General features: G+C 34.2%; 1 protein-coding gene across 1 annotated transcript in view; it reads right to left on the reverse strand.

Annotated features, from left to right (window-relative positions):
• The window catches only part of LOC148945772 (uncharacterized), a 128,315-nt gene extending 114,895 nt beyond the window's left edge, over positions 1-13,420 (reverse strand). The window contains exons 1-2 of the mRNA XM_089097514.1: positions 13,319-13,420; positions 6,350-6,520 (exon numbers count right to left, since the gene is read on the reverse strand). Of these exons, the coding sequence (XP_088953640.1) occupies positions 6,350-6,520; positions 13,319-13,361 (214 nt within the window). The 5' untranslated portion in view covers positions 13,362-13,420. The remainder of the gene's footprint in view (positions 1-6,349; positions 6,521-13,318) is intronic.
• Between the last annotated feature and the right edge of the window lie 3,074 nt (positions 13,421-16,494).

Consider the following 16,494-nt stretch of genomic DNA (forward strand, 5'->3'; position numbering starts at 1 on the left):
ATGACTTGGGTAAGATATTATATAAAAAAGAACCATCTATCCATGCGTCTTACACAACTCCTCCCTTGACAGTGCGGGCCAATACCGGAAGAATAAACTTTAAGTCGGAATTGGAATTATGTATGCAAACCGGTACAAAATATTGCTGTATAACTTTTAAATTACATAACTGGTGTGCAACCCCTCTAAAGTTACTTCCCCTCGATGTCTCTTTCTGGCACACATGATCATGGTCGATGATCTTCCTCCTTCCCCCAGTACCACCACTCTCGTCAAAGTCTCCCTGGCTCACCCAACACATTTTACGATTTTTAATGGCCACTATGTCATCTGGTGATAGGAGCATAGGATAGTTTGTATAAAGAAGGCGTGAAATTGCACCGTTCGCTGTTTTGATTAGACTGACCAATGCCGAGCGCATGCAATCTTAACTGTGACTCAACATCTCCACTACATCCAACATTTGTATAGTATTATTGGAATTTCGCTGCGCTTGAGCGTAAGAGACCCCAATGGTTTCATTTTATTTTAAAACGATTTGAATTCGACGTATTACACACGTCTGTTAATTTATCTTCACAGTCTAAAGTGATCTTATCGCTCTGCAGGAGCGTGTTTTAAAAATTTTTAAAACGTAAGATCGCTCTATCTCCGCTTACCGTCTCCACAGCCTGGTATCCATGTCGTTTACAGTGTTTCATGCGATGCTTTAACTTTAAATCAGAGCGGAATCTTGAGAGACATGTTGGACAGTAATAACGTGCCTCATGTTTCTTACCCTCCCCCAAAACCCTACTAATATCCGTAATTGGATTGAAATGACCAATTAAATTGGAGTCTGTAGGTGGGGTCGATAGATGCCACACCCAGGGTTGTACTGATTCATTTGAAGGAGCCCGCACTCGAAATAATATATCCTTTTTATCGGAATGCTGACCCTCTTCAAATTCTAGTTCTTACTGTAACACCGTGACACCAATCTTTAAATGTGCATTAGCCCGCTCAAAAATATCTATTCCTTTTAGTGTCACGGGAAATTGACCATTTAAACAAATACAATTTACTTTGGGGAACTTTGAACCCTCCCTACCCATTAACTGCCATTTTATCCAACTTTTTCTTAGAAGCATCTTTTCTAAGTGGTCTGTATGCTGCAATTAAAAATGCATACTTGAAACACTGCAGCCTCGTATCAAAATAAGATTCGTTGTATCCCCTTAGACCCCTCTAAATCTGAATGATATTTTAATTCAATATTCCTCGCTCCCCCTCTTACAATAAAATCCTTTTTAAACCTACATATATTAACATTTAAACTTTCAATAAATAAAACCACAGATCCACTACCCCCCTCGTTATAATTTTCCCACTTACTTTGAATAAGCCCAATTTAGAAAAACCTCCCCATAATTTGATAAATGGGGGTGAATTGCCAACATCTCTGTGTGCAAGTATTTCGAATACATCTCACCCGCATTTTCATTTAAAAAAAATATTTTTAGTTCTATTGATGCTTTTAAACTGACCCCCACTCCCCACACCTCCATTTGTTGTTCAAGAATGGCTCGAATCTTATCAGTATATGAATGTGTAATGGCCGAGGGATCTGTTATTATATCCCCCGACATTAGAGAGTTGAAGGGGTCACCGAATTTGGTGCTGTAGACCAAAGTGTGGTGCAAGGCAGAGTTGGACAGAAAAAAATCTGGAAGAGGGGGTACTGATGTTGCTGTTGTTGTGGTATTACTACTAGTACTAGCTACATCATTAGGCGGAATGGTGGAGGTTGACACGGAATTATCAATAACACCACCACTCCCAGTCTGTTCAATAACACTGGTTGGAGATGGCAAAAGGTCCCCTAGTACATATTCCAAGGTGTTTGGGGACAATTGGTCGAGCCAGCCTGTTTTGTCCTGTGATGGAATTTCGTTATGAGGACCCGGTTCAGATGCACTAGTAACATCCCCTAAATGTTCACACATAAAACTATCTGCCCACCCCGGATCCTCCAGCATATCAATATCACAGGTTAAGTCATCTTGGCTAGCCATGTCTCCAAATACATCAGTGAGGAAACCCCTATGCAACTCCATACTCTGTAGAACTAATGTAGGTTCATCACTGAACTCCGTTGGTGGTGAAAGAATTGGTCCTGTGAATACAGTTGTTTCATCACTCAATGGTGGCGGTGGTGCTATATCATTAATCTGTAGAAAAAAAGGTTTTATTTTCTATGTGAAATAAGCATTATTTCATGAATTATCGAGTAGACGCGGCGCATGCACCGCTCGCACACACACACACACATGCGCACACACTTACAGAGACACACACACGCGCACACACACCCACACGCACACACATCGGGGGGGGGGGGGGGGGAGATTAACATTTTAATATCTCTGACATAGACTTTTACAGTGTTGAAAAATGTCGAAAAGGCTAATTCATTAACCTATAGAAAAAGGTTTTATTTTCTATGTGAAATAAGCATTATTTCATGAATTATCGAGTAGACGCGGCGCATGCACCGCTCGCACACACACACACACCCACACACACATCTCTGACATACACTTTTACGATGTTGAAAAATGTCGAAAAGGCTAATTCCTTTACCTATAGAAAAAAGGTTTTACTTTATCTATGAAATAAGCATTATTTCATGAATTAACGAGTTGACGCGGCGCATGCACCGCTCGCACACACACACACACATATGCGCACACACTTACACACACACACACGCACACACACCCACACGCACACACATCGGGGGTGGGGGGGGGAGATTAACATTTTAATATCTCTGACATACACTTTTACGGTGTTGAAAAATGTCGAAAAGGCTAATTCATTAACCTATAGAAAAAGGTTTTATTTTCTATGTGAAATAAGCATTATTTCATGAATTATCGAGTAGACGTGGCGCATGCACCGCTCGCACACACACACACACACATTCGCACACACTTACAGACACACACATACGCACACACACACACGCCCACACGCACACACATTGGGGGTGGGGGGAGATTAACATTTTAACATATCCGACATACACTTTTACAGTGTTGAAAAATGTCAAAAAGGCTAATTCATTAACCTATAGAAAAAAGGTTTTATTTTCTATGTGAAATAAGCATTATTTCATGAATTATCGAGTAGACGCGGCGCATGCACCGCTCGCACACACACACACACATCCACACACACACACACACACACACACATCTCTGACATACACATTTACGATATTGAAAAATGTCGAATAGTCTAATTCATTAACTTATGGAAAAAAGGTTTTACTTTATCTATGAAATAAGCATTATTTCATGAATTATCGAGTAGACGCGGCGCATGCACCGCTCGCACACACACACACATGCGCACACACTTACAGAGACACACTTACAGAGACGCACACACGCACACACACACACACACGCACACACATCGGGGGTGGGGGGAGATTAACATTTTTATATCTCTGACATATACTTTTATGGTGTTGAAAAATGTCAAAAAGGCTAATTCATTAACCTATAGAAAAAAGGTTTTATTTTCTATGTGAAATAAGCATTATTTCATGAATTATCGAGTAGACGCGGCGCATGCACCGCTCGCACACACACACACACACACACACACACATACAAACACACACACACACATGCACACACACTTACAGACACACACACACACACCCACACGCACACACATCGGGGGTGGGGGGAGATTAACATTTTAATATCTCTGACCTATAATATCTCTACCTAAACCTAGTTAAACGGCGATTGATTTGGTTAATAGAACATTAAACGAAACATTTATTATTATTTCTTTATTTACATGTTGGAATTAACATTTTGAAATTAGAATAGACAAGGCTTTTGACGTTTTGAATATTCTCGTTTATTTGATTGAAATTGTTTAATTATAAAATAAAATAATGACCTTTTGAGATTTAGGTCTCGTTAGATTTCAGTTCAATGTCTTCTTTTGCTTTGAATATTCTCGTGTATTTAATTGAAAATGTTTTATAATAATAAAAATAACATAATGAGCTGTTGAGGTCCAGTTTGGACTTCCTGCATTCAAAATTTGGTCCAAATTCAGGATCTATATCCACACATCTAATCGCCCTCCCCTACCTTCTAAGAAAAAAATAGATACACACACAAGAAACAGGTATGTCTAAAAATAAAATGAAATAATCTTCCTCATTGAATTTGAGGATGCTCAAGGCTGTATGAATCAGGATTTTATTTCATATTTATATATTTTATTTGGTATTCTACTGGTAGCGTTGATTTTCATCAAAGCTGATGTTTATAAAGGTTGCTTTGGCATACTGCCAAATTCCGCTCCAGACATCTCATATTCTAGTGTAAAGTTTTAAAGAAGGGGCGTATTTCTTGTGGGATTTTTCCTATGCCTAATAAAATAATTTTTCAAGATATCTCTATTTTGTTTAATAAAATCTAAAAATTGCAACTCATTTATTTACTTATTTATAAATATACTTGGGCTTTGTGTACATTTTACAATCAATTTCTTTTGGATTGATAAATTAAACAATAACACAATATTAAAAACATTCAATAAGCATGTCAAAGAAATAATTGCTGTCAAACATTTTCCTTACAGAAATTTTAGGAAACATTTTACTGTGGAAACATTTACAAATGGAAACAAAATTTTAGGAAACAATAAGGAAACATTTTCCTTACAGAAATATTAACTCATATGCTCATACTACAGAATATCAACAACTAATACATTTACCAAATCAAAATTTTGGTCAGCCAATCAGTAAAAAAGATGCCCATAAATTTTCTTTCCAAAATAAGCTAAATAAAGCCCTTATTTTGACATTTCCAATTCATTTCTTTTTTCTTAGACATGTTCTTGCTAGACCTGGCATGCTATGCAATCCGCATTCTTGTTTGCTCATATCTTTATCAGATGACGCTGCAACAAGAAGAACTTTAATAATATAAAATTCGCTGAAAATCAAAGACTTGTATTTTTTAGGTCTATTTTAATTTAGCATACAACTCAGCTTTTAAAATATTTAGCCTAACACAGTTATTATAAAATTCATTCTAATGAATCTTACCTCATTTAGCTCATTTAGTTATTTCAAATTTATCAATTAAAATAACTTTCTAAAAATAAGATTCTCAAAGAAAACTAATGTCAATATTAAACTTAAGACAATGAAAAATAAAAACCTATAATAATTCATACTATAAACGACTAGATATTAGTAATAAAGAACAAATTAAACCCCAAACAAACAGAAAATGAATAAACAATCATAGAAAACAAACATACGACATTTACAAATAAAAATTACTAAATAATTATTAAAACATTCAAAAATAGAAGTAAATAAGCTTATCAAGCTTAACACAAAAAACAAATCTTTTACTATAGAAGAAACTCAAAATAAGCAAAGACTAAATAAACAATCATAGCAAACACAGATACAACAGGTACTAATATAATTGAATAAATAAATCTTAAATAAAGTAATACTTAAATTGAATATATAAATAAACCTTAAAACAAACAAAATCCCTAAAAATAAGAGTTGGGTTACTGCCCCCTTCCCTAACTGTAAAAGGCTAAAGCCTACTGCGTCATTGGTACTTAACTGAAAACAAACTATATTACAAATATTTTCTTTTGTACTTATTAGACAATTGTACTTATAGAAACAACAGTTTGGCTACTGCCCCCCTCCCTAAATGTAAAAGTCTAAAGTCAACTGCGTAATTGGTCCTTTATTGAAAATGAATTGTATAAAAACAAAATTCTTATATGCTTATTAAAAAGTTAAAAATCAAAGGAAAATTACAGTGCAATATGATCATGTAAATTATCCACTTCCTTGGAAATAACGTTGCAATAAAATCAATCAAAACTAAGTACTTTTTAGAAGAGAATGATTAAACTACAGAGTTATTAGATTAGCATATTCTTAAGGCATTTATGCCATAAAAAACAATTATTTTTTATTACGTATAGCTAAATCCATATTTAAAAATTGTAAAAGAGTTCTAATTGGTTCCAAAACCCAGAATACAGTCTAAAATTAAATTGAGTTTGTCGTTTAATCCAGGAGTTTAATTAGGATACAAAATTTTAATAATCAAAACCATATGGGATTATCATTAACTAAATATACTTTTTTTTTTTGCAAATGCAATCAGACCGATCAGATGCAATAAACACCTATCTTTCATGCCCTGTCAATATTTCAAAGAAAGTTTAAGATAAACCATCTCATTTTAGACATGCAAAAATACAGAAGATCAGGAAATCTGAAGCATACCTTCGTCCCTGTCAATTTTCGGCTCCAGTTTAACATGATCAGCATCATGTTGACAATCTCCAGAGATGCCAGGAGAAATAGAAAAATGTTTGGTCTCATCTTTAATTAATAGCATAGAATGAGTGCTTCCAAAAATATCTTTCTTATCATTTGAGAATATATCTTCAGCTTCTACAAAATAAGAGTAAAACTTAAATAAAATATGTACAATATAACAAGTAGGTTAGTCATAAGACTTTTAAAATGCTACAAAATTTTTATGGGGTAGTTCGTAGAAGGACTAAAGGTAATTGATCCTCCCAGCATCTTGGCACTTAGTAAATATATAAAGAATAAGAAGAGCATCAGATTAAAAAAAAGAGACAATATTACATGGCTAATGGTAAATTATTATAGGTTCTGTCAAAAAGTTTGTTCACCAAGGTTAAAGCAATAACTGCTTCCAAGTAAAGAGCCCGCCACCTATTGCAAACTTATTTAGATAAAAAACTGTCTAGTCAGAAAAATATAGCATTTCAAGCTAATTAGTGACTCAACCTTCAGGTAACTAAACTGAGTGGCAAGAATGTTGACTATTATTTTTGGTTTATGTTAATGGCAAAAGTTTATCAAAAAAATGAATTAATGGGAATTAATGGGAATTTCGAAAAAAGCCTGAAACCCTGTTTCTTTTCCATTACAAAAAGTGCACTGCAATTTTACAGGGGTTTTGAAATGGACAATAAAAACTAGGGATTCAACCTTATATTGCTCAATTTTTTTTTTCAAAACTGTTACTTTTTGCCAGTCTTGACTAGAGCAAAAATCCCATAGGATGTTAAAAATTCTGCTTAGTCATTGTACAAATTTTGGGAGCACAAATTACAAGGGTTTGTCAAATTTATCAGCAGAACAATTTTTAAAGTTTGAGATACTTTTTAGATTTTTGAGAGCTTGAAAAAGAACTGACATCAACTAGAAATAAAACAACACAGATGAAAACATCCCTGTCAAAACCATCTACAAGAGACTTGTAGCCCCCTCCCTTTAGAAATAAAAAAATCTTTTTTATTCTTGTTCTTGATTGCTTCCTTTTGTGGCAATTTATAAGCTTTTGCTCAAAGTAAGTTAATTGTATTTAATTTAGAGCAGGACTCTTTTTTTTAAGAGCTGAACTTTTTAATGGACTCATAAATAAAGAAAAACGAGCAAAAATGGGTTTTTTAAAGGCCAAATGAGAATACTGAAAAAACACAACAAAGCTAATTTTTCGAGAGGACAAACGCCTCTCTTCTTCAAAATGAAACTAGATAATGTATCCAAGGAGAGTGCCGAGGAAAAAAAACAACAAAAAACAAACGCAGAAAGTCAATGTGAAAAGAACCAAAAAACCAGAAACTTAAAAGATGAATAAAATTCAATAAAAGCCAAAAATTATAAGAATTAAAACCAAATATTTAACAACCATAAAAGCGAGTTATTCGCCAATATCCGCGGTTTGCACAGAATCCGAAAAATTATGAACTGCCATCGAAGGATACTAGCGAACAACTGAGAAATAAAAGAATAGAAAACAATTCATTCTCCCAAAAACAAAACGAACCAGCAATTAAATAAGTTGGAGAACTATGTCATCTGATTTCGGATTATAATTATTGCATTTCTTGCAGACATTCTTTGAGACCTAAGGGGTTGTTCACGTGTTTGATTATATGACTGGGAAAGTGGTTCAAGGTTTATTTCAGGGATTACTAAAGTATCGGCTTCTCTTTTGAGAAAACCGACATATGACTCGTTTATTCTTAAATCACCGGAATCTCTGTTTAAAGCTAGACCTAAATGTTGGTATTTATAAATTTCAACAGCTTCTCTGTAGTGCTGGACAGTACCATTGTCATGCGAAATTAGGCTAGCTTGATTAAACAAAATAGTATGGTCTGGGTTTTCAAAAATGTGCTCTGCAAGGGCAGAGTCAAAATTTTCTGGTTATTTCCGCTTTTTAAGTGTATTATCAATTAAACCAGAGTGCTGAGTTAATCTATCCGTGAGTCGCTGATCAGTTCTTCCGATATACCAAAAACCACGCAAAGAAGGAATTCTGTAGACACCGGAGTTTTCACCTGTCGGGATAGGTTCTTTACCATGATAAATTTGGGAACTGAAAGTTTTTCTGGGTCTATAGTAAGTGTAAATGTTATTTTTTCTTAGATTTTTTTAAATTTGGTCTGAAGCCTCTTTATCGTACGGGAAACAAATATAAATTAAATTTTCCGTTTGATTTGCGATTTCTGTATAACTATCTGATAATCTTTTAATTCGTTTTTAACTTGAAAAATTTATTAAACTAATTCTATACACATTACAAAATAAACTATATCTAATGTGGCTGAGCTCTAAATCCAAGAAGCGTGTTGAACAAACTTTCAATGCTCAATCAACTAGAGAAGTGACAACTCCCCTTTTCACAGCAGGAGAATGATTATAGGAATAATTTAAGTAACGGTCATTATGTGTAGGTTTTCTATAGACACCAAACTCGAAACATGTATCATTTCGGTGCACCAGAACATCTAAGAAAGGAAGACGCCTCTCTACCTCTGATTCCTAAGTAAATTTAAGTTTTGGATCCAAGGAGTTGAGCAAGCGAAGAAAAGAACCAGAGACTCGTCACCATGCTCCCACAAATAAAAAAAATATCATCTAAAACGAACCCAAAATTCAGGTTTACAAAAACTTTGCAAAATAGCCCTTTCTTCAAGGTCTTCCATGAAGATATCAGCCTGTATTAGAGAAAAAGGGGCACCCACGGAAAGCCCATATTTCTGTCTATAAAAATGTCTCTATGATGGAAGTAAAAAGAAGTTCTGTTACAAAGGGCTGTAAGTGAAAGAAATTTCTGATTCGAAAGAGTCGAGTTTTCTGATATAGATGGGTTTGAATTAAGTTTTTTATCCAAAATAAGTTCAGCCTTTTTAGGATAACAATTGGTATAAATTGAATACTTATCAAAACTGACTATTATTGTATTTGGTTTAACCGAAACTTGCTTTACCTTGGAAACAAAACCAATTTCATGACAAATATTTTCTTTTGTACTTAATGTTGAAAATAAACATTAAAATTATAGTAACATTTTGAACTGATGAGCTTTCAGCAATTAATATCATTATATATCAAATGTGCAGTTTAATATATTGGCTTTTTTGAAAGATGTTCAAAACATATATAATTTCCTTACAAACAAGTGTTTGGATACTGTCTCCTTTCCTAACCGTAAATAAAAACCAAAAGCCTAATCCGTCATTGGCGCCTAACTGAAAACGGATTATATTACAAATATTTTATTTTACTGTTATTAAAGCAGTGAAAATAATAATACAATTACAATTAAATAAAGTATTTAAACGATAGGTTTCTCAACAATTAATATAATTATATTTCAAATATTTAATTTGTGTTGTTTATACTTTCCAAGACTGATCAAGACCCATATAGTTTTCAGCAACGCGCCAATGACACAGTAGGTTTTAGACTTTTACAGAGAAAGAAGGAGGTCATACCCAAACTCTTGTTTGTGGTGATTTTTGTTCGTTTCAAGCTTGATTTGCATATTCAATTTAAGTTTCACTCGTTTTAAGATTTATTTATTAATATCTATTGTATGTTTGTTCACATTGATTGTTTATTTAATTTCTGTTCGTTTTAAGTTTCATTTATACTTCAATAGGAAAATATTTTTTTTTCGTTTTAAGCTTGATTCTCTTGTTAAATCCTAGCATTATTCGCTTTAAAATCTATTTATTCATCTATATTATTATTTGTTGTATGTTTTCGCTATGATTGTTCATTAAATTTCTGTTCGTTTTTTGTTTCATTTATTCTTTAATAGTAATTTCTGGTCGTTTTCATTTTTAAATTTAAAATTTATTTTTATATGCTTAGCTTAAGTTTAAAATGGCCTTTACTTTTCTTTGAAAAACTTTTTTTCAGAAAATTTTTTTTTAATTAATTTTTGTTAGTTTTTTATTGCAAAAAATTTCAAGTTTTAAAAAATCCTTTATTTCAAAATCAAACAAAAAAAAAATCAGTTATTCATCAAAGTATCAAAACTGATATCAAAGTAACAATATCAAAGTAAAAAATGGGTCTGTGTCAACCTAGGAGTTTTTATTATCTGACGTTTGAACTATTTTTAACAAAATTCCAATCGCAAAATGTTTATCGGATGGGTTTGGGGAAAAAGAGAGTGGGGGGGACTAGATTACGCTTTGGTCCCTTTTGACTCTTTAAAAGTGAACTAGAACTTTTTATTTTCAGTCAAATGAGCCCTCTGAAGTTTATACGAGTATCCCTTCTATAAGAACCATATATATCCCCAGAGTATAACTTACAACGCCTATCCCTGGGCCCTGGGGGTTGTGTCGACCCCGGAATTTTAATATCTGATGGTTGAACTATTTTTAACAAAATGGTCGCCTGAAATTTTTTATTGGATGGGTTTAACCATCCGATACACCCAAAGGCGTGGAGGGCGGGAGGGGCTAGTTGCCCTCTGATCTTTCTTCACTCCGAGAAAATGAATACAACTTTTAATTTCTATTCAAATGAACCCTCTCTGAAGTTTATACGAGCAAACCTTCCATAACAGCCATATCGGCCTCAAGAGCAATGTTTACACCGCCTTCCCACGCCCAAGGGGGGGGGGTGTCGACACAGGATTTTTTCTTATATGATATTTTAACTATTTTTAAAAAAATTAAGAAACGTAAAGGAGTTTTTGTTATATGATCTTTAAACTATTTTTAACAAAATGGCTACCTCAATTTTTTATCAGATGTATTTGGGGAAAAAGGACTTGGGGGCCAGTTGCCCTCAAATCACTTTTGACTCTTAAAAAGAGCACTAGAACTCTCGATTTCCAATCGATTGAGCCTCCTTTGAAGTTTATACGACGACCCCTTCTATAGAAAGTGCCTCTGGGAAAAAATAAATGGAGTGTTGGGGGAGACTAGCTGCCCTCCAATCACTTTTGACTCTTAAAAAGTGAATTACAACTTTCAATTTCTAATCAAATGAGCCCTCTAGGAATTTTATACGAGCATCCCTTCAATAACAACCATATATGTCACCAGGGCATAACTAACAACGCCTACCCCCGGGCCCTGGGGGGCTGTGTCGACACCGGAGTTTTTTGTTATCAGAACTGTGAACTATTTTTGATCAGAACTTTGAACTTTGAATCAGAACTTTGAGCTATTTTTAACAAAATGTCTATCTCAAAATTTTTATCTGATGCATTTAGGGCATGGAGGAAGAGGGGGGGGGGCTAGTTGCCCTCCAATCTCATTTGACTCTTAAAAAGTGAACAAGAACTTTCAATTTCAAATCAAATGAGCCCTCTTCGAATTTTATACGAGCAGCCCTTCCATAAGAACTATATATGCCCCTAGAGCATTACTCATAACGCCTGCTTCCGGCCCCCGGCGGGTTCTGTCGACACAGGAATTTTTCTTATCTGACCTTTGAACTATTTTTAATGAAATGGCTATTATAACATTTTTATCGGATGGGTTTGGGGAAAAAAGGGTGTGTGTGGGGGTCATATCATAGTCATATCTTTTGACTCTTCAAAATTGAACTAGAACTTTCAGTTTCCTATCAAATGAGCCCCCTCTGAAGTTTATACGAGCATCCCTTTCATAAGAACCATATACACACCCAAGACAACACTTACAACGCCTATCCCCCGGGCTCTGGGGGGCGTTTTTGGGATATAAATATTTTAAAAATTACACAAAACTTGCGATATCAACATTTTTCTCGGCCAGGGGTGGGGCAGAAAGTGCGGGGGGGGGGCTAGTGAAACTCTAGTTACTCTTAAAAAGTTCACTAGAACTTTCAATTTCCATTCAAATGGGTCCTCTATGAAGTTTATACAAGCATCCCTTTCATAAGAACCATACATGCCCTTAGGTTATAACTTAGAACGCCTTCCCCTGTGCCCTGGGGGTTCTATTGACACCGGATTTTTTCTTATCCGACCTTTGAACTATTTTTAACAAGATGTCTATCTCAAAATTAACCTCTTTTCAAGTAGAACCCCTTTTCTATGCATGCTGATTCCCAAATTCTGACTATTATTCAGGTTAAAAGGAATGGTAACTTGTAGTTATTGGAAGAATTTATTTTAGAATTCCACAAAAGAGTCTGAAAACCATCTAAACTCAAATTGCAATAAAAGCACACTACTGAAAATGTTCCCCAAAACACCGTAAACTGGTGACTTGGAGGTCTCAACTTGAATAATAAGGTAAATTCCATTTCCTATGAGTAGCACAGATACATGTTATATTTTTTCCCAGGGACAATTAGGCCTATATAAAGATTACAGCTTTCAAGTATTGAGAGAAAACAGATTTTAATGAAAATAGCAATTTTTAATGCTCTTTTTAAGTAGACTATGCCACAGCTAAAAGTTTAGATAATCAAAACCCTAAGATACCCAAACCATTATTAGCCTGAAGAAACTATGCATAAAGAGCCAGGGAGAGATGAGTTTGTCACTATTTTTTAATTCATTTGAAAAATGAGTAATTCTATAAGAAAAGTACACAATGTCTTTAAACTGAAACAAAATAAAAAATTTAATATATTATTTTTTTATTATTAAATTACTATATTTAAAAAAAACCAAAAATCAAAATAAAAGAAAAAAAAAATTTTAAAAAAAATGTAAAAAAAAAAAAAAAAAAAAAAAATTAAAATAATTAATTGCCAATGGTTTATCAATTTGTATGAGGGGTGTGATTAGCATTATTTTACTTTGAAAAATTTCTTTGCTGAGAGTTTCTTTTAAAATAATAATAGTTTATAGTTTGTTTTATTTTTCAAGTTAAAGTAAAAGAAATAAGTGAAGAATGGTAACAACTCTCCCGATTTTGAGCAATAGCAGCAAAAATAAATAAAAAAATTAGCTCAACCACCAATTACCTTGCTTAACAGCAGTGATGTCAGACAAACTGGGTGTCTCCATAGTTTGCCAATTAAGTCTAATACATTCAGTCTTTCCCCACTGTTCCAGGCGGTTAAAAATCTCTATAATACAAATAATTAGCGATTTATTATATGGTGTCCTGCCATAAGCCATAATTATATGGTATGGTTTTTACCATAATTATATGGTATCATATCTTCAAAATGACACGCAGGAGCACGAAATCTAGAAAATAGGTGGAAGATAAAAGCATAAGAAGCATTGAATTTACAGAATTCAAGACCAACTTATTGACAATCCCATTTCATAGTGACAAAGTGCAATAGAATAGTCTTATTGTAAATAATTTCATCCCAGAGGGAGAGGACATCCTAGAACTTGTAAAAACCCATATCTCTAGCATATTTTCTCTGGAACGGCGGTAGAATACTTTGCTTGGCTGTCTTGAAAAGTAATTGGGTTAGGTAAAGTGAACATTTAAGAATTAATCCAGAGAAACGTAGGAGGCAATTTCTTCTCAATTCAAACAAATTGGATTTTTCTATTTTGTATTATTAAAATACAAACAACATAAATTTTTAAAAAATATACAAACAATATATTTAAATCATATCATTTTTTTATTTCCGCCTTTTGAAATGCGTTTTAATTTTATTTCCTATAAAATTTCCCCCCCCCCCCCGGAGGGTTTCTGTTTTCTTCTATAATTATCTGTTCCAAACTTATGAAGTTGACATTGGCGCCCCCAGTAAATGGAAAAAGACTCGCAAACAGCCATCAATTATGGGGGGGCAGCTACCTGTGGCAGCTCCTAATCGACCCCATTTCTTTGTGCCTTCAACTGAATTTGAAAACAAATTATACAGAAATCCTTTGAAACAAAAGGATCTATCAGTTTCTATGGTGACAGTCAAAAGGAAAATAGTACAAGGCGCAGAGCTCTAGATGAGGAGTTGAAGCACAGAAAAGCTAATAAAGAGGGGGATTTGATCATTTGTAAGGGTGCCATAAAAACTCTCCAGGTGGAGCAATTTCCCGACCGCTCTAATGTCTCACTAATGTATGTGCCTCCTTCCACCCCTGTAAGTTGTTTAAGTGACCATGAACTTGTACCACCAAATTTTGTCTCTTAACTGTCTAGTAGTGATTATAATAGTGTTTCCTTGTCTGATGCTGACCTTTCTTTTATTTTTCTACAACAATTAGCTCACTTACTGTTTCTTCTTTGTTGTTTCATAGCACTATATACAACAATATTATCAGAACTTTGGTTCCTGCTTGCTCTTGTCCTGCATCCTCTCATATTCCTACTTCACAAAGAATGAAATTCTTTAGTTCCAATGTTGATAGCCTGCCTAATAAACTTTCTGAATTTTCCTTTTGTATGATAACAGATGATATGGAAGTTGCAGCAATTACAGAAGTTTTGCAAAAAAACACCATGTCAGTCATATCACCTGATGAAATCAAAATCGATGGTTACCAACTCTTTTCTAACCTGAATCCCAAACTTTGCCACAGAGGAGTGTGTTTATATGTAAGAAATGGACTAAAAGGTTAGTCTCGCTTGTATCAAATATCTGACCACTGATGAAATTGAGTCTATTTGGATAAAAATATACAATCAAACAATCTCAATTGAAGTGAGTGTTGTTTATAGAAGCCCAATGCTCCCTTTGTTTTGGACTCCTTTGTTATTGGCTGCTTTGTTATCACATGTGATGTCCAATTTCAATAAAATCCAATGGATTGATGGATCTGGCTTTTACACAAAAGATTCTCCTTTTTTGTCTGCACTCTCTGATAATTTGCTCTATCAAAGAACATCTCAACCAACTTAATTCAGAAAGGGTCAAATTTCCATCACTCTTGATCTGGTTATTCTCAGCAATCCATACCTTCTTATTAAGAATGTAATAACCGCACCTGTTGGTAATACTTTGTAATTGTTTTAGAGTTAGGCTTGCCTACTAAACAACCTTTTTCTAAGAAACAAAATATGTCAATTACAAACTAATCTCCAAAAGACTTGCCAAAATAAACAGGAAACGGCTGATTACTAATGACAGTATGATAGTGATCCTGAGCTGAAAAGTTGAAACTTTCAACCAACAATTCTCATCTGTTTTTTTCCTCCAATTCCAGTATTGCTTACCCTAAACCTTCTGTAAATGATGTATCACATAAGATAGAACCGATTCTGATTAATGATACAATAGTTCTAAAGGAACTTATATCCCTCCAACTAAATAAATCTGCTGGTCCAGACAGGATTCACCCACATAGCCTTTGTTAATGTCATACAGTTATGTGTCAACCTCTTTCCCTGCAGTTCAAGGCATCATTAAATCTTTCCAGGCTACCTCTGGATTAGAAATCGGCTCATATCATTCCTATATTTAATAAAAAATAGAAAGGACCTACCATCAATCAACGGATTTGCCATTGGATTTTTCCATCAATCCATAGGATTTTTTCCATAAAGGAAAAACTATGAATCAACTAGCAAGACATCAGCTGTTGTTAATGTTCTTGAATGAATAATCAATCCAGTAGTTATTAGACATTTTGAAGCAAATAATGTTTTGCAGAGCTTCGACAAGGCTTTCATTCAGGAAGATCTGTTCATACCAATCTCCTTGAATCATATGACCACATCACTACGTTACATTATATGGGGGTGCCCACTGACATGATTCTGCTTGACCTTTCTAAAGCTTTCGAAAAAGTTTCTCAAAAGTAACTCACAAATAAATTTTGTGCAGTCAAGCTTGAGGAGAAATCCCTGCTCTGGATCCTTGATTTTCTTTATCTGCGGTCTCAATATGTTCAGTTATTTCATGAATCTGGTAGCCATATTCTTTCTTCCTCTACACATGTTTTGAGTGGAGTTCCTCAGGGAAGTGTTTTGGGTCCTACCCTATTTAATATTTTAATCAACTATGCTCCTTCCATTATCAGCAGTAAATCATAAATAATTTCTGAGACCACACTGGCTAATCATGATAAACAAAAAATCGCGAAGAAAGGAAACGAGGACAATTAACAGCCAGTGAAAAAATTGAAAAATTATGCAAATATTTCGGTCAAGACCTCCGCTTGACCGTCCTCAGTGCAGAATAAAACTGATAAAAATATAAAAACCAAACCTTAAAATAAAAACACGAAACTA

This window comes from Artemia sp. Qi Xiang Cuo, chromosome 12 (assembly GCF_049724085.1).
Source record: "Artemia sp. Qi Xiang Cuo chromosome 12, ASM4972408v1, whole genome shotgun sequence".
Lineage (NCBI taxonomy): Eukaryota > Metazoa > Arthropoda > Branchiopoda > Anostraca > Artemiidae > Artemia > Artemia sp. Qi Xiang Cuo.